The sequence below is a fragment of the Triticum urartu genome, chromosome 3, assembly GCF_003073215.2.
Source record: "Triticum urartu cultivar G1812 chromosome 3, Tu2.1, whole genome shotgun sequence".
In the NCBI taxonomy this organism is placed as follows: domain Eukaryota; kingdom Viridiplantae; phylum Streptophyta; class Magnoliopsida; order Poales; family Poaceae; genus Triticum; species Triticum urartu.
The window spans coordinates 159,669,876-159,687,800 of NC_053024.1; the positions used below are offsets into that span (position 1 = coordinate 159,669,876).

A 17,925-nucleotide genomic window follows, 5' to 3' on the forward strand; every position below is an offset into this window, starting at 1 on the left:
CGTCCAGTGCCATGTGGGCAGTGGTTCCTATTCGTCTCCTGCATCGTTGTCCATACCGTCGATGTTTTCGGAGTCGAAGTCGAGCATGTCGGTTAGGTCATCGACAGTGGCTACTAAGTGGGTGGTGGGTGGGCGGTGAATTTTGACGCCATCCGCATCCCAATCCAGCCGGATATAGTTCGGCCAGGATTCTCCTGACAAGGAGAGAGACCTTAATGAGTTCAGTATGTCGCCAAGGGGCGAGTGCTGAAAAATATCCGCGGAGGTAAACTCCATGATCGGCGTCCAATTGGATTCGTTAGGAACGGGCGCAGGCGGTTCGGAGTCCGTGGCCGGAGAGAGATCCGGCAGTTTGTCAACACGGCTCACGTGCAGAGTAAGGTCGATGTTCGGCTCGATCGCCAATGGGGGTAAGGCCTCCATGGCGGGGTCCATCCACCCGTCCATGGACGACGCAACTGGCCCGAATTGTGGGTCGGAGCGGCTGCCGGTGCGATCTCCTGAACACTGTCGAATGGTAGAGCTAAATCGTACTTATCATGACCGCGTGACGCACAAAGCAGAGGCTCGAATCCGTCGAAGATAAAGTCTCCGCGGATATCGGTCGTGTAGCTTAAGCTTCCAAACCTGACCTGACGGCCAGGGGCGTAGCTTTCAATCTGCTTCAGATGGCCAAGCGAATTGGCCCGCACTGCAAAGCCGCCGAATACAAAAATCTGTCCGGGGAGAAAAGTCTCACCTTGGACTGCATCGCTAACGATGATAGAAGGAGCCATCAAGCCTAACGGCGACGACACAGAGGAACTCTCAATGGAAGCACCAATGTCGGTGTCAAAACCGGCGGATCTCGGGTAGAGGGTCCCGAACTGTGCGTCTAGGCGGATGGTAACAAAAGGCAGGGGACACAAAGTTTTACCCAGGTTCGGGCCCTCTTGATGGAGGTAAAACCCTACGTCCTGCTTGATTAATATTGATGATATGGGTAATACAAGAGTAATTTACCACGAGATCAGATAGGCTAAACCCTAGAAGCTAGCCTATGGTATGATTGTATGTTATTGTTGTCCTACGGACTAAAACCCTCCGGTTTATATAGACACCGGAGAGGGATAGGGTTACACAAGGTCGGTTACAAAGGAAGAGATATGCATATCCGTATTGCCTAACTTGCCTTCCACGCCAAGTAGAGTTCCATCCGGACACGAGACAAAGTCTTCAATTTAGTATCTTCATAGTCTAACAGTCCGGTCAAAGGTTATAGTTCGGCTGTTCGGAGACCCCTAATACAGGACTCCCTCACACGTTATCATGGGAGGGTGCTTGAGGAGCCTGTGGACATTCATATCGAATTTCACCCGGATAAGCAGACTTATGTCGCAACCATGTTACCACCGTCGATGCACCGTATCACGACAACAACTCCCCAGCCTAGTTGCCTCGCAGCCTGTTGGACGCCGCACTGAGTTGGCGTGATAAGGCAAGCTCGACGGTGCCGCGTGCATTGTCCCATCGATGCTTGTGCGTGTTGGCGAGCAAGCCCGCCGCGCCAGGGTGGCAATCTTCTTTTGACTCTAAATATATTTACCATCTGCAGTTCCATGTCCAAGTTAACTATGACTTACAACATGTGCTATACAATGTGCATCCTCACATGATGACCATGCATATTTCTTTGGCATGCATTATTACATTTTTTTGGTTGATATTAATATAGTTGGGCGATGTTTCTGATAAACTGCCGAGCGTGCTGAACTAATCAAAGAGCCTCCAATAAAGAAGCCCAGGCTTGAAGAGACTCTGACATGACACATGTTACGTCTTGGTGGCATGCTACCACGATGGAACCCCTCTGTGATGAAATATATGTTTTTGTATATGGTATAACACCGTGCCGCCTGTGAAAGCCAGAAAAATAAGCTCGACTAGCTCTCGTCCAGACAAAATTAATAAAGAATAAATTATAAATGCCTGTTGATGTTGAACTAAGAAATATTCTCGTTCATAATTATCACTCTTCTGCATTATTTATTTTCACTTGTTTAGTGACTTCATCGTTCATCTAACACTTTTGAAGGACTCTATGGAAAACATGCGACTCATGTAGAGTATGTCTGATTCTAGAGTGCCCTATTCTACATATAGTAAAATAATAAAGAAAATATATAAATTATTATTGGAAGAGTCTGTACATCTTTGTTTCGTCAAACATCGTTGGCAACGCACCGTATTATGCTACTCCATATACTAGACTCATGTCGTGGCTCGTTCAGTTGCTACACACGAACAACACACGGCACCCATTGACGCACGCAAAGAAGCACTTCCCCTGCATCGATCCCGGCACCGACACCACACCTCCTCTGGTCGCCACCCGCTGGCCGCAGTAGGAGAAGCACGTCACAGACGAGCCACTGCAGGTGCTTACGTGAGGCTGCGGCTGCTGCTGCTGCTGGATGGGCGGCGGCGCCAGTGCTGAGGAGCCACGGCAAGGGCTTGTGTGAGGCGGCTGCTGCTGGATCGGTCGTGGCGGCGCCAGCGAGCCGGTAATGCTCATCTTGACCCCGCGCAGCATGAGCTCGACAAGAAGCCACGCCGTGTTGCGCGCGTCGTCCAGCCCGCAGTGCAGGCGTCCCTCCCAGTCCAGTCCCGCCGCGCGGACCGCCTCCTGCAGGGTGAACCGCCCTCCGCCGCCGAGCGCCGCCTGGAAGGGAACCCTCAGGTTGATCCACTGATCGAAGTAGGAGGGCTTCTCGATGCCCTTGAAGCGGCACTCGAACTCGAGCATGGTGCGGCAATCCCAGTCTCCCCACGTGACGACGGCCAATCGGCCGCCGCATCTCTTGGCCCCTGCCCCCGTCGTCGCCGCGCTCAGCCAAGCGTCGTGCAGCCGGAGCGCCTGGCCGAGGTCGACGCCGCCGTCGACGTCCTCCTGCCGGATGCCGGTGAGGTCCCTGCAGAACTGGGTGAGCACGGGGTGGTGTTTCGGGCGGATGTAGCGGCGAAACGCGGACTCGAGGCGGCCGGTGGCGGCGTCGACGAGGACGGCGGGGAACTCGATGATCTCCTGCGGGTAGATCCGCGCGTCCTTCTCGCACGTCGCCTCGAAGTCCACTACCAAGAAGTAGTCGAAATCTTGCTGCAGCTCATGGCCCTGCCCCTGTGCGCACGGCACTCTGCCCGCCGCCATGATCGGCTCCATGCTGTTCACCCGCGCTCTGAGCAGGAGCGGATCGCCTCGCAAACTCAGTACCGGGTAAACTCGGGATTGAATCAGTGTGAGCAAGCGAAAACCAGGGCGGCGATATCCCCCTCTTAAAGCCGCGGCACCGGAGCAAACACTGTACGAGGCGAAATCGGATTCATTTTCGTGGTCGTTCGCGCAGGCGCATCCGGATCCCAGGCGGACCTGGCAACCGACCTCATGACGAGCTTCTAAGCTTTGGTAAGAACAGTTAACCAAAACATACCAAAGGCTGTGATTGGCGGGAAAAAGAAAGGACTGCCACGCACGCTGCCCGTTCGGTTTTGCGCCACTCTCCGGAGTGGAGTTCCCCCGCCCCGCACCGCACGTACTCGGTGCTGGCAGTTCGAGTTCAATTCACAGCGTTCTTTACCAACCGTTTGGTTTCTCGGTTTCGGGCATAGTTCCAACCTCCCAGTTCGCACACGCACCTACGTAGGACGCTGCGGAAGAACAACCGGCTGGAGGAGCCGGAGATCGATCGATGGGGGCGGACGATGGTCGTCGCGACGACGACGGCTGGCAGTGCCGGCCGCTGGGGCTCCTGATCGGCCTGCCGTTCGCCGCCCTCGCGTTAGTGCTCTCGCTCGCCGGCGCCGTCGTCTGGATCCTCGGGTGCGTGCGCGTCTCTTCCTGGCTGCTCCCTCGACCCTCATGCATGCCAGCCCCATCTTCTGGGTGCTTGCGACATTGGCTTAAACTTTGGTTTCTCTGCTACGGCTTGTTAGCATAACGTGAGTGTGTGTCTGAACTCGTTTTCTCTTGGTAGGTCGGCGCTGAGCTGCGTGTGCCCGTGCTGCGTGTGCTGCGCGGCGGCGGCGAACCTGGCGGTGGGCCTCGTCCAGATGCCCGTCAAGGTCATCCGCTGGTTCATCAGGCAGATCCCCTGCTAGGCTGCTCAATTGTACTTCTGGAGTAAATGTTGTCATCTTGTTTTCAGTTGTACTCCCTTCGTCTGAAATTACTTGTCATAGAAATAAATAAAAGTAGATGTATCTAAAATTAAAATGCGTCTAGATACATACATTTTTATTATAAGTATTTTAGGACAGAGGGAGTAGTATGCATGCTTGCTGAACGAGAGGCCGGAGATATGATTTGGTCGTGTTTCCTTCCCACGTCTCACCTAAATAAACGACGCCGCGTAGAGGCAAAACATGTTCTTTCTCGAGACATTTTAGGACGATGCTTTTCACGACCCTGACACAACTTCATATGTATCTCTTATATGAATCTGGATGGTTGAAACGGAAAACGAACGATTGTACTCTCTTCGTTCGGAATTATTTGTCGCAGGTATGGATGTATCTAGATGTATTTTAGTTCTAAATACATCCATTTCTGCGACGAGTAATTTGAAACGGAGAAAGTAAAAGTTAACATGAGCTCCGGTTTTTTAGGGTGCAACCCATTTTGCATTCTTAGCATCTACTCCGGACGTGTACAATCTGACCTCTCAAACGTCTAATCAGACAACTTGAACATTGTCCGGACAGATGAGGGGAGGAAAGGAGTCGCCCAAGCACAACCCTCACTTTGTCCCGACGTGTCCGGTAAGTCCACAAATTTCTATATTCAATTCATATGTGGGAAAGATATGAGGATGTTCGGGCAGCCCTCTATGTAGGATGCGGCCTACCTCGGACCACCTTTTCTCTTTCTTCATGCCCATCAATCAGATGCATTTGACTGGGCAATTTGGGAGAATGTAGGGGACATGATTACATGCATGCACAAGTGAAGACTCAAAACGGACACGCCCGGTCACTGACCGAGCACATCCACGGATGTTTGGGGATCAAAATTAGTCAGTCCTGATTATATATGCTCTTACAAGCTTTGGGTCGGCCTCAGGAGGTCCACCTTGACGAGGCGGTGCTTATGAAATTACTTGGAGAGTAGGCGATGGTTCTCAAATTAAGATCTGGGAAAATCCATGGATACTGAGCAGTCCTACACAGAAAGTTATGACACCGAGAGGTAAAATTTTGATTACAAGAGTTTCTGAACTCATTGATGCCGAAAAAAGGACGTGGGATGAACAGTTATTAAATGATATATTTTGGCCTATTGATGTGCAACGAATTATGAACATCCCTTTGGCAATGGGTATGATGGATGATTTTGTCTCATGGCACTTTAACAGAAGTGGGATTTTTTTGTTAGACCGGCTTATCATGAAGAATGGCTTACCACGAAAGTTGAGAATGACAAACTCAGTTCAAGCCTCAAGTACTAGTCCAGTCTGGCGAACCATTTGGAAATTGCGTGTGCCGGCAAAAATAAAAATCCATGTGTGGAGAGCTTTGCTTGGAGCAATTCCCTGTTATGGAGTCCTTGCGAATAGGCATATGATAACAACTTCCTCCTTTTCGGTTTATATGGCTTATCTCAAAATCTTAGTTTTTTCATTTTATAAGGCTCAATTTGGTTGTTCCTCATCACAAGTTCAGATTCCAAGGTGCATTAAATCGTTGCATGCAAGTATTAAGAGAAAATTGACCAATGCGTGTACTTTATGCATGCATGCATTGCAATTAATACATTGGTAAACATAATTTTTTGAAAAAAACAAGAGCATTAATTGGGTGCTTTTGCAAATTACAAAAAGTATTCCATCACTCACCATCTATCTTAGTTGGTGAGATTTTTGAATTGAGCCTATAAACCGGAAAGGAGGGAGTAGTTCCCAATGCCTGCTTTGTACATCCGACTATGAGAGAATTAGGCACGCTTTGTTTCTGTGCCCAAGAGTGCAAGAAATATGGCGAACTCTTGGTCTGAGACCCTTGATCAATGAGGTATGTACATCTGAAAGGGAAGGGGGTCTGTGCCGGCGGATATGCTACTGTCCAGGAATCAAATTCAGTCATTGGTGGCTGATGTTAACCGCAATGATCTACTGGCCATAGGTGTCTAGTATGTGTGGTGGGAGCGTCGCCAGTTCACTCATGGTGAGCTCCTTTTTGAGCCAACGAGATCAGCACAAGCAATTTTAGCTTTGGCAAAAAACTTCACACAGGCACAATTCAAAAATATGAGAATCAAGAGACATGGATGGAACAAGCCGCTGGATGGTCTAGTTAAACTCAATGTTGATGTTACATTTGATCAAGACAGAGGGTACTGGGAGTACGGGTGCAAGTTTACGTGATGACACAACTTTTTTCTTGGTTGCATCTTGTGTTGATATTCCGTTCATGGAAGATGTCGGGACATCAGAAGCTCGGGGTCTTAGGGATGGGCTTCTTCTGGCTAATGATATGGGCTGCAACAAAATCTACGTGGAGGTGGATTGTATGGAGGTAATTGAGATCATGCAGAATGGCGGCAATTCCCTTGGCCCAGCGGCGGCAATCTATGAAGAATGCTCTTTTTAGCTCGCAATTTTTTTTCGATATATTTTCATCACGGTCCTAGGGAGGCTAATATGGCGGCGGATATATTTTCTAGGAACTCGAAGACTTCTCGAATAATTCTCTAGAAGTCGGAGCCTTCGAAGTTTTTAGTAGACGTTTTATCAAACGATGTATCTTTATTCTCACATGAAATATAAACCGCCATAATGGCATTTCCTAAAAAAAAAGAGTATCTTCAACTTATACAAATCAAACCAAAGGAGCCCTGAGTCGGGCTTTTTTTGTTAAGGGTCAGTTGGGGTTTTTTGCTCTTTATTTTGATGATCATTCGGGCTTTTTTTGCTGGGCACATTCTTAACCACAAGCGCATCAAAAGATAGATGGGCTGACAGGTCCCACCGGACGGCCCGCGCCGCAGAGCCCAACCGCGACCGAATTCTATCTACCTGTACACGTATGGCATGCTTCTGGAAGCTTCCACCCCTTACTAATTTCCTCGCAACCCGGTGCGAGCCGCCTTTCCCGTCACGAGCACGAGACGGAACCGGGCACCGAGGCCACCCACGGCTCGGCGCAGCGGCGTGCGATAAGGGAGACCGACCGAGGGAGCGAGCGAACCTCTCCGGTGAGGGGACGGGGACGACAAGGCCGGCAAGATTCGAGGGGCCGGCGGAACCAAGCGGAAGGCAGCAGAGTCGTCGTCCACGCGGGGCGGCCGCCGGCGGACGGAGCCGGCAGCTCCGGCGCCCAAAGAGATGGGGGTCGACTACTACAAGGTCCTCGGCGTCGACCGCGGCGCCAGCGACGACGACCTCAAGAAGGCCTACCGCAAGCTCGCCATGCGGTGGCACCCAGACAAGAACCCCACCACCAAGAAGGAGGCGGAGGCCAAGTTCAAGCAGATCTCCGAGGCGTACGAGGTTGCTTTTCTTTTTTGATCTCCTCCTGCCAAGATTAGATTTCCTTTTTCTTCCGCTCTTGAACAGTTAGCGAAATCTGTTCATCGCCAATCATGAAAGTTCACGTTTTGATCCTTGTGTATCTGTGTATGCGATCAATTCAGATCGACAGTCCTTGCGGTAGGTCTGTCTGATGGAAAGATTTCCTTCAAGTGCAAGTTTGGACATAATGGTGTATGCCCTTTGTTGTTGCTGTAGGTCTTACTGCACCCAGCGATATGATCTGCTATCCTTTAAACTTTTAATTGTGTACGCTGGAGATAGGTAGAATTGCATTGCATCTTTGTTTAGAATCCGGGATTTAGAAATAATGTTAAGTAGGGACCCTAAACAACTGTTGCAAGTTCAAAGACACTTATCTGTTGATGCAAACATTAATCCACTCCTTTGGCATCTTTTAGCGCAAGCATCTGTCATGGTTAAATTGGCAATTACTACATTGTTCATTGGTTGGTATTTTCTGTTGTGCAGTTTAGAAACGATATTTTGGACCGGATCCTGCCATTTTTTAGCAAGTTTAACTTCCAATAATTAGTTAAGACTCTACTTCCAGCCATTTACTATAAATGTGCATTGATGCTATGTGTTGCCTTATGACCTTTCAGGTCCTTAGCGACTCCCAGAAACGCACAATATATGACCAGCTAGGGGAAGAAGGGCTCAAGGGACAGCCGCCTCCAGGGGCAGGAGGTCCTGGTGCATCTTCTTTCTACCCTGGTGGTGGCCAGTCAACCTCATTTCACTTCAATCCGAGGAGTGCGGATGATATATTTGCTGAGTTTTTTGGATTTTCTGGGCCTTCCTTCCTGGGTGGCATGCCGGGTGGCAGCATGAGAGGGGAACCAAGATCTTATGGTGGGGGCGTGTTTAGCAACGAGTATCTCGCTAAGCGATTTGCAGAGGGTTCTGCCGGCAATATGCCGCGCCCATCACACAAACCAGCACCCATTGAGAATCAGCTTTCAGTGACCCTTGCGGATTTGTATAAGGGTGTGGCCAAAAAGATGAAAATCTCAAGAGAGGTCATAGAGACCAGTGGGTAAGCTTCCTTGAATTTCCTGAACTTTTCATCTAAGCACGTCGATGTGAGAAATCGCGGTATGTAACCTCCTATAGGCTATAGGGATTCAACGGATTATCGGTGGTGAATTAATTGCATTAGAAACTTTTATTTGGAGCAAGCATATTGTTCTTCAATGGGCTGTGTATGTCCACTGTTGTTGTGACAAATTAATTTAGTTTCTATGGCCTGTGCGTGTCCACTATTGTTGTGACAAATTAATTTAGTTTCCACTCAACTATTAGAAATAGCAGTGTAATTTTTTCATAGTAGTCAACTTATCAAGATGGCCTTGTGAAGCTAAGTTGCATTTTGTTGTTTAGCGGCTGGCTTTATACTTTCTGGATAGAATTGAGAATTTGTTTTGAGCCATAGATTATCTGGTATTTGTATAGTTTTTGTAGCACAGGGATGATACCTATGATAGCTATTAATAACTGCAGCAGTCCTTTTGATTTTCTTATTTCCTTGCTGAGCACAAGAAACCAGTCTCTTCATTGCTCACTCTTTCTATTCAATCTTACAGCTATGCAGTATGAATAGCATGTTTTTCATGAGTTTTACTTGTACACTGATACAAGTCGGAATCCGACTCGGATTCGGCTATCCAAGTTGGGAATTTTTTTGGATTGACTTTTTATTCTTCACATAGGTGGGGAAAACGGATAACTAATCTAATTTTAGTGCAAGTGGTGACAATAGTTAACACTTATGTATGTTGTAAATTATGTAACAATAGTTGGGAAAACGGATAACTAATCTAATTTTAGTGCTAGTGGTGACAATAGTTAACACTTATGTATGTTGTAAATTATGTAACAACAGATTAACTTGCCAAAAAAAATGCAAGTGCTGTTGTTATAGTATGTTCTGCATGGGCGTACTTGGATGCGGACGTGAGTGTCAGAATCCGACTCGGATTCTGCTGTACAGTTTGTTAAAAAATCTGGACATGCCAAAGAACACCTGTTTTCTGACACGTTTTCTCTGAAGAGATGGTCGTTACATGTTTCCTTTTAGGATAGCTTTTCATCTTTCCCTTGTGAATGCCTTCTGATCTTTTTCCAGTTGGTCTGCTTTGCTAACACGTAGAGAACATTCGAAAAAGGGCTAGGTTCATGTATATGCATATTAATTGTTGCCTAATTTTCTGTAGTCAGTGCCCAGGTGGGTATTCTTGTTAACCATTTTTTCATGTGGTAGTGAAGCCCTGCATAGGTCATTCTACAGCGCAGGCTGCATAGGCATCAGGTGGTCTAGCTTTGATGTGTCTTTAAGAGACACTTCTGAAATTGTTATGTCTTCATGGTTGTCATTTCCACCCTAAGGGTGTGTGCATTGTGTTGATGTTTGCTTATGTTAGGCAACATTTTTATGGATGGTGTTTAAATATATTTAGCTGTGTGGCTATGTTCTTGTGAATACCTTGTGTTATGCTTTGACATAAAGATATCAATGTATTGTTTCAGGACCATGCTTTTATTGGTGCCCGCTTGCTAATTTTACTTACATTTTCAGGAGAGTTTCACAGGTAGAAGAAATTCTGACGATAGATGTGAAGCCCGGTTGGAAGAAGGGGACAAAGATCACCTTCCCTGAAAAGGGAAATGAATCTCCAAGCATGATGCCTGCTGATATTGTCTTCATCATTGAAGAGAAGCCCCATGATGTTTTCACCAGGGAAGGAAACGATCTTGTCATGACACAGAAGATCTCCTTGGTGGAAGCACTGACTGGCTATACCGTGCAACTCACAACGCTCGACGGGCGGAGCTTGTCTAGACAAGTTAACTCGGTAATCCACCCTAGCTATGAAGAGGTGATCCCTGGAGAGGGGATGCCAATACCCAAGGAGCCCGGTAAGAAGGGAAATCTGCGCGTTAAGTTCAGCATCAAGTTCCCTTCCAGGCTGACATCTGACCAGAAAGCTGGGATCAAAAGGCTGTTGGGTTCTTAGCCCTGTGTGCCATTTTCTATAGACTGATGAAAGCGACTGTGAATATCTCCAGCATGTGGCTAGGTAGATTTCTATCTGTCCGGTTTGGACAATGAGCGGAATTGGTCTTGGTTATTCCGTTTACATACCTGTAGAAATGATGTTGTCATTCTATGTGTTGTTTTTCCCCATAACTTGGTAGAGGCTTTTTCACATGTGACCAGGCTGGTTGTTGTCAATGTTTTAATCTGTTCTTCCTCGGGATTGCAGGAAGGTTTGAGTCCAGAAACGTTATACAGATTTTGTTCCCTGTTGTGTCAGGATAATTCCGCTGTGTTATATATATTTGAACTAGCTATGGTCCTGTGTACAAATGACATAGGAACTATGGTGCATTCTCAGTACCAATTTAGTGTACAAATGACACGGGAAGTCTGATGCATTCTCAGAACCAATTTATGCTATACATGAGCTTCGTCAGCTAGACCATCTCTATTATATAGAGCACAGGGAAGTCTGGATTTTTAAAGTAAGGGCGTTTCCAACGTTGACTCTCAAAACGCCCACATTCTCCCCTTTGAGTGAAATTGTAGCAAAAGAAAGGAAAATCCATGGACGAGCCCCTCCACCTGAACGTGTCTGAATTCCAATACGTTGGGCCATTTTTCTTTCACTCCGTCCATGTTTCTTCCTTGCTCAGAATCCGCATCCTCCTGTGGATGCCCACATACGTCCGAAAGTGTCCAATATGTTGGGCCATTTTTCTTTCACTCCGTCCCTGTTTCTCCCTTGCTCAGCATCCGCATCCTCTTCTATCTCTTTGGCCGCCACCCGGGCATTGTTGGATGTCTGCGGACTTTGTAGGCATGAGGCAAGGGGGCTCAACCTTTTGGAAAAACATGCATGCTTCATTTCATGAGCAAAGTCATTTCACGCCTTACGACTTAGCACGTGATCCATGAACGCAATGTGAAGTTGCTAGGCCATCAATGGTCGCAGTAGATTACACAAGTGGAGAGAAAGTGCCCACGAGGCTCTTCAACCATGGAGATTGTAAGTTTTTGCTTTCTGCTGCTCTACATGTTGGTCATGCATTCACTAAATGTTGCAACTCGATAATCACCCCCTTGTATAGCTTAGACGCGCTGTCATGCACTACCACAGAACTAAGGGCTGGCAATTTACATTCATACATTGTTTGATGAAACTTATGGGGCACAATGCATGAGACGACATATGCGGTTGACTCAAGTATTGTTGAATTTAAAATCGATGAATTTGAAAAACTTGTTGAACATCCAGTTATCTCAGATGTAATATTTATATTTAAACTATTGTTGTACTAGGGGATACTTACATGTTATTTATTGATGAAATATGCCATTTTCTATTATTATCTTGAGTATTGCGGACTTGGGGAAAAAAACAAAGATGGGCATTTAAGGGACATCATTGGATGGTCGGCTTCTGTATTCATGTCTACGGACGAGTCTGGAGAGGCCCCAGGCAAATACCTGTGACCATTTTGAGGGTCGAGATGCCCTAACACCATTCTCTGCTAAACTTGCATATCAAACGTGTGTATGGAGGATGAGTGTATATGGTCTAACTGACGAGGCGTGTCAGAAAGTAAAAAAAAAAAGAGAGCTAGAGACACAGCACAGAAGACTTGATGGTCTGAGTCCAACATTGCATAGCAGAAGAACTAACGAAAGGAAGGGTACAAAGAAGATAACTCGGTTCTCACACACAAAACGAAAAGCCTTTACAAATACGAGCGTTTATTACTGCACATCTGAGCTCTCTCATCTGATGGAAACAACCAGTCTTACCATCTGCAATGTAGCTGTTCGACCTCACAAGGGAACACTTTAGCAGATAACTGAAAAACAAAAAACAAATAACGAAGAAGAGATCCGTCCATGTCGTCTCCGAGGCAATGCAACTCGAGCGCCGGAAACCATCAGACCATATTCACAGCAGTCACCTCATCAGGCGGCCTTCGCCTGCAAAGATTTGAGCAAGATAAATAAGATTGCGGCATTAACATGGCTCTTGGATCATACAAGGAAAAAATGTTTATAACTCCATATTTGTCTTCTCTACAACCATGGTTAGCATTGACCATACCAATCCAATTGTTGAAAGGTTTTCATCTTGTTATTTATACTCTTTGACTAGCTGATTTTGACCTTTTGAGGGTCTTGGTTGATTAGAAAAATATGCGATATGTTCTTGGGGTAACCAAGAGGAAGAATTATTTTTAGTAAATTACCTTTCCTGGGGTAACCAAGAACAGAAAAATATGTTATGTTGCTTGGATTAATCAAGAAAACTTTCAATTTATTTGGTCGTTCAGTGTTGCCAAAGCTGTATAATCATATTCCAGTTAGAAACAGCTCATATTGGTTCCTCTTTACATGTATTCAGATTAGGAGATACTGGAATAATTGAGGGGAAGCTTACCCTTTTCTCCTCCTCGATCTTAGCTTTGATGTACGAGTAGAGGGCAACACCAGCTATTGCAACGCAAGTCCCGATTCCAGTCTGTGTGGTAATTTTGTTGCCTGCTCACACAAGATTTAGCAAGGGTTAAAACTAGGCATAAACCCATGCCACAGAAAAAAGGACAATTGGGCAAATAATATTTAGTCATAATAAATAATGGGACATTTTATTTACCAAAAATGATGATCGAGAAACCAATGACGAAAACCCTTTTTAACACATTGCCAACAGCATGTGTCAGAGGGGCCACCCGTTCCAAAGTGTTTGTAGCAATCTGCCATGAGCCATGTAACGGATTATAACAGATGAAACCATCAAAAATGGAATGTGCTAGTCTGGCAACATCACGATCAACTGCTGCTAAATGTTGATCTCTACATTGCATAAGAAACAGATGCCGGTAAAGTCATTGTATGGCTCATGTTATTACAAATGGTATGGTGTAATGCCATGAGAAAGCTCAAATGCCACACCTAATTATTCCAACAAGAGCCTATGCAACTGGTTACCTGATTATAGAGATGGTAGAACAATCCCACCAGGAAAAGATCTGATACAAATTTTGTCATTCCTACTTTTGCAATTGCATCGTTTAATCCATACTGCATTAGCTGTGGTCCTTCAATCTGCAAGGTTGGTCATTCAAAATAAGAAACGTGAAGCATAACACAAGAAACCTTTTTTGTTTGGGCTATATTTATCACACTTACAATAAGTGCAGGTGGTATGCAGACAACTAGAGCAATTATTGAGATGTAAGCATACACGTTGGTGCTATCCATGTCAGTCTGCAACGACAAAAATGGTTAGTAAAAACAAAGGAATTGAACAGCAACAGCCCAAAAGGCAACAAAAGATGAGGAGTCAAGCGACAAGAAGAAAACAGGCACAAACCATGGCTTTCTTGGAATAAATACTCCGGTAAGTGAACGAGATGTTAGAGATCATAGCATTGATGAAACCCTTCCAGCTAAATGACAGTTCAGTGAGGGATGCCATTGAAACACCTGGTCATGTTCAAGTAGTTAAATAGGTTGAAGAAGAAAAAGGCATGGACCAAAGAAGTTACTAGTACTATTTAGCACATGCTATCAAGTGAAAAATGATAACAATGACAGGAAAGGAATTGTGCCACTAGAGAAACTTGTCTGATCAAGGTATTATCGGTCTTTTAATCACTGTATCCAATAATTTTAACTGGTTTCTTATACTAAAAATTAATTTCTACAGCTTTACTAGCAAACTGGTAACAGAAGGCTTAATTGAGAAATTACCAAGCACAACAGGGGCAAGAGACAACCACAGAGACAAGGGAACTGTCTGTCCAAGGACAAACTGGGTAGCAGCTGCATTGAAGAAGGGCTCCAAAGCTGCATAGCAATTATGTAACACAGAAGAATTAGCATATAAAACAGAAAAGGGACAAGAGAACTCCAAACTGAAATCTGCACATGAAAGAGGCACCTTTAATAGTGTGGGCAAACGAGACTGCAACAGTAGCAAAGGACACGTTGCTTGTGACATGACCAAGAGCATGGCACAATGCCACCGGAAAGAGCAGCTTCAGGAGCGTTGCATTGATAGGCTACGGAAGATAGCGGTAATTTGTGTTAATTTTTATGCAAATTTCAAGATAAGAAACATGGCCTTGATCAGAAGCAGCTATTGATATGATAAATTCTTCTAATATGTTGTCAATATAGAGGCATGCTATTCTAATGAACGCATACTTTTCTAATGTATGAAAAGATGAAGGGTGGATCAAGTTTAGTTTAAGCTCATTGACCACACAAAGAACAACAGATTTGCTTTACGGTTCAAATAAAGAGTCTCTACAATTTACTTAACAACTGCAATTCTTTTTTAAAACCAGAAATTGTAAGATTTCCTACATTTTATGCAGAGGCTTAAACATGGCAGTGGCATATGATCCATGAGTGCAACATTATAATGAAATTTACAGGAAGCCTATCAGTTGAACAATATGAAACTTTTATGAAATCTTTGTTCCTACAGTCTCAGTGAGGCCGCTGAACTTTTATGAATTTACAGGAGACCCATCAACTGAGGACCATTCTGACCACTGTGTGAATTCTCAAAGAAAACACAATGCTACAGCAAGATGGTTCGAATTACCGCACGCTTCGGGAGACCAACGGCCCAGCTGAGGAGGCAGTACACAACTCCCACAAGTAGATGGATCACCGAAACAAAGCTGCAATCAGCAGTGCCATTTTCCAGTGTAAGTTGCAACCCAGTCACAGTCGCTGATCTTCATCGTTTCAAAACAAAGGCAAGGATGCATATCAGCATATGACACACTTACTATGGGTAGGGGAAGTAGTTGTAGATCTTCTTGTTGAGGATGTTGAATATGACGTTCAGGAAGTACCTGCAGGATCACTTGCGCCAGAATGCACAAATTAGCTGAATAAAATCACTGCAAGATCGATCCACGAAAGCCAAAGGGTGGCCGTGTTGCTGTTGAGTGAGGCAGCGAGAACGTACCACATGAAGAAGAAGAAGCCGGTGGTGATTGCAGGGTACTTCTCCAGCAACCCTGGCGACTTGGCCTCCCTGTTGCAACCACAGTCATCAGAAAGTAATAAAATTGTTAAAAGCGCACTCCCACGCACAGAGCACGGATTTTGTGGCTGTGAGCCCCACCGATCAGCGATCAGTGTGGCTGCAGGTGGGACCAGAATATTTGAAGTCGTGCCGCTCGCATGTGCAGCGGCGCAAATGTGGGTGAATTTTTTTTTCCGCGCGGCGCGTGGGAGCGAGGAAACCAAACTGTGTGCAACTAAACAAAACGGCCGGCCAGAGGCGTTTCCAGAAGCTTCCAGCGTGCAGACGTGGCGGTAGAGAACGATCACTCACCCGGCGGGCTCGGCGGAGGCGGCGGGCGGGCGGAGCGTGAGCCTCTTGGAGGCCTGGAGCGGGAGCAGGCCGGCGGGGAGGACGAGGGCCGGGCGGAGCTGGCGGCCCCAGACGAGCTGGGCGCCGTCGTGGACGGCGCCAGCGCGGGCGGCGGCCGGCAGGGGCGAGGCGAGGGCGGGGCCGCGGCGGAGGCGGAGCAGGCCTGCGACGCCGGCGGCGGCGCCGCCGGCGGAGAGCGTCCCGAGGGCCGGCATTGCTGCAGCAGCGCGGGGAGGCCTGGGGCGATCGCGTTGGGCGCGGGGCTGGGCTGGAGCGGGGTGGGGCGGCCGGTTTTGGATAAGTTTATGGGTGGGAGCGGAGGGATTTGGGTGGCGGAGACGCGCGCGGGGGAGGATAGGCCGCACCGATTGCCGATAGAGTTTGGGGAAGGAGACGAGAGGAGAGGACGGGACGGGGTCGGGTCGGGCGGGGCGGGGCGGGGCGGACGTCGCCGTCCGGGCGCGGCCCCGCTGCGCGAAATGGGAGAAGGTTTTGGACCGGGACGGGAATCGGACGTCGACGCGGTGATGCTCGTGAGGCCGGGCTTGGAAAGTAGTGGCCGGCGTCCACACAATGCCGGGGAAGATCCAAAAGCTACTATTTCCCGATGGGAAATGTAACCATTTTATGCCTATTATTGTTAGCTCGTGGCACGGGAATCGGCCTCCTGCTCGAAAGCTATGGCACATTTTGCCGCTTATAACTCCCTTCATTTTCGTTTACTTGGCGGAATATAGCATTTTGGCCGCTTTATTCCTCCCCACTGTGATATTCCCTCTGTAAACTTTTGGAGTAAGATGTATTTTTTTAGCATCAGTACAGACACAAGCGCTCATATACACGCGCATACACTCACCCCTATGAACGCACACACGCACACTTTATCCTATGAGCATCTCCGAAAGACTGAGCCGACATATCATTTTGGCCGCTTTATTCCTTCCCAGTTCCCACTGTGATATTCCCTCTGTAAACTTTTGTACTCCCTCCTTTCATCTATATAAGGTCTAATGCATTTTTTGAGGCTAACTTTTACCAAATGTTAAAGCAATAATATCTAACATGTAATTTACACAAAGCACATCGTCAAATTCGTATGTAAAAGAAGCTTTCAATGATATAATTTTTATATTATGCATGTCATGTACTATTAATCTTGTCAATAGTCAAAGACGGTCTTGAAAAAAGCATTAGGCCCTATATAAATGGAAGGAGGGAGTAAGATGTATTAGGTCACTGGAAACGTCTTATAAAAGTAAATATGCGTGCACTAGTCAAAAATTGTAAAATAAACAAAACTAAAGTTGGTGGAAAGAGGATGCTTTGATTTCTCTTATTTAAAAAGGTCGAGCTCAGTCATCGTCTGATTTGACACAATGATTTTGTATTTACGCTTTTAAGCTCGCACCCGATTGAAGCAACAAGTCTCTGTCAAAACAAAAAAACTCTACCAACAATGTTTTTCTTCTTTTTTCATAAGTCCATCTGCAAGAAACCTCAAAGTTAAACATATTTGGTTTGGAGTAGTTTGAGAATTGACTTCTGCGTGAACCACTGGCAACTACGTTCCAGCTCTATTCAATCACCACACCAACCAACATGCTAGGCTAGATAGTATCATGCTACATGATGGCAGCGAACTTGCCTTGCGTAATCTGCTAATCCCGGTGGCAACAAATTAGCGATAGGAGAATGTTGCTTGATGGCTCCAACTTCACCATCAAGTGAGCTTACAAATCTATCATGCAACGGATTACAAACCCCAAGCAAGAGGCCATCTAGGCTTCCAAAGTTTCTTCAAAGGTTAAGATTTTTGGTTGGCTCCTTTACCTCGATCGACTGAACACACGCCAAAACCTGCACAAAGAAAAAGAAAATCATTGCTTCCATGATCCATGGACTGCCCTACATGCAATACCATGATTAAGTACATAAGTTCATTT

General features: G+C 46.3%; 4 protein-coding genes across 4 annotated transcripts; 2 read left to right on the top strand and 2 right to left on the bottom strand.

Annotated features, from left to right (window-relative positions):
• Positions 1-1,237: 1,237 nt before the first annotated feature.
• LOC125548218 (ERI1 exoribonuclease 2-like) lies at positions 1,238-3,461 on the bottom strand. Its single transcript, XM_048711880.1, has one exon. It carries the CDS (start codon positions 3,197-3,199, stop codon positions 2,267-2,269), a length of 933 nt encoding a protein of 310 aa, XP_048567837.1. The 5' UTR covers positions 3,200-3,461; the 3' UTR covers positions 1,238-2,266.
• A 153-nt stretch (positions 3,462-3,614) lies between these two features.
• On the top strand, positions 3,615-4,488 carry LOC125548219 (signaling peptide TAXIMIN 2-like). Its single transcript, XM_048711881.1, has 2 exons — positions 3,615-3,856; positions 4,011-4,488. The coding sequence occupies exons 1-2, from the start codon at positions 3,726-3,728 to the stop codon at positions 4,132-4,134; spliced, it is 255 nt and encodes an 84-aa protein (XP_048567838.1). The 5' UTR covers positions 3,615-3,725; the 3' UTR covers positions 4,135-4,488.
• Positions 4,489-7,101: 2,613 nt separating this feature from the next.
• LOC125543403 (dnaJ homolog subfamily B member 4-like) lies at positions 7,102-10,913 on the top strand. The gene is made up of 3 exons (XM_048706733.1): positions 7,102-7,520; positions 8,165-8,598; positions 10,138-10,913. The coding sequence occupies exons 1-3, from the start codon at positions 7,356-7,358 to the stop codon at positions 10,574-10,576; spliced, it is 1,038 nt and encodes a 345-aa protein (XP_048562690.1). The 5' UTR covers positions 7,102-7,355; the 3' UTR covers positions 10,577-10,913.
• A 1,305-nt stretch (positions 10,914-12,218) lies between these two features.
• LOC125543402 (triose phosphate/phosphate translocator TPT, chloroplastic-like) lies at positions 12,219-16,321 on the bottom strand. The gene is made up of 12 exons (XM_048706731.1): positions 15,944-16,321; positions 15,572-15,640; positions 15,390-15,455; positions 15,200-15,278; positions 14,528-14,648; positions 14,338-14,433; positions 13,958-14,070; positions 13,774-13,851; positions 13,573-13,689; positions 13,238-13,337; positions 13,022-13,122; positions 12,219-12,561 (listed from the first exon to the last, which is right to left on the bottom strand). The coding sequence occupies exons 1-12, from the start codon at positions 16,195-16,197 to the stop codon at positions 12,547-12,549; spliced, it is 1,209 nt and encodes a 402-aa protein (XP_048562688.1). The 5' UTR covers positions 16,198-16,321; the 3' UTR covers positions 12,219-12,546.
• Between the last annotated feature and the right edge of the window lie 1,604 nt (positions 16,322-17,925).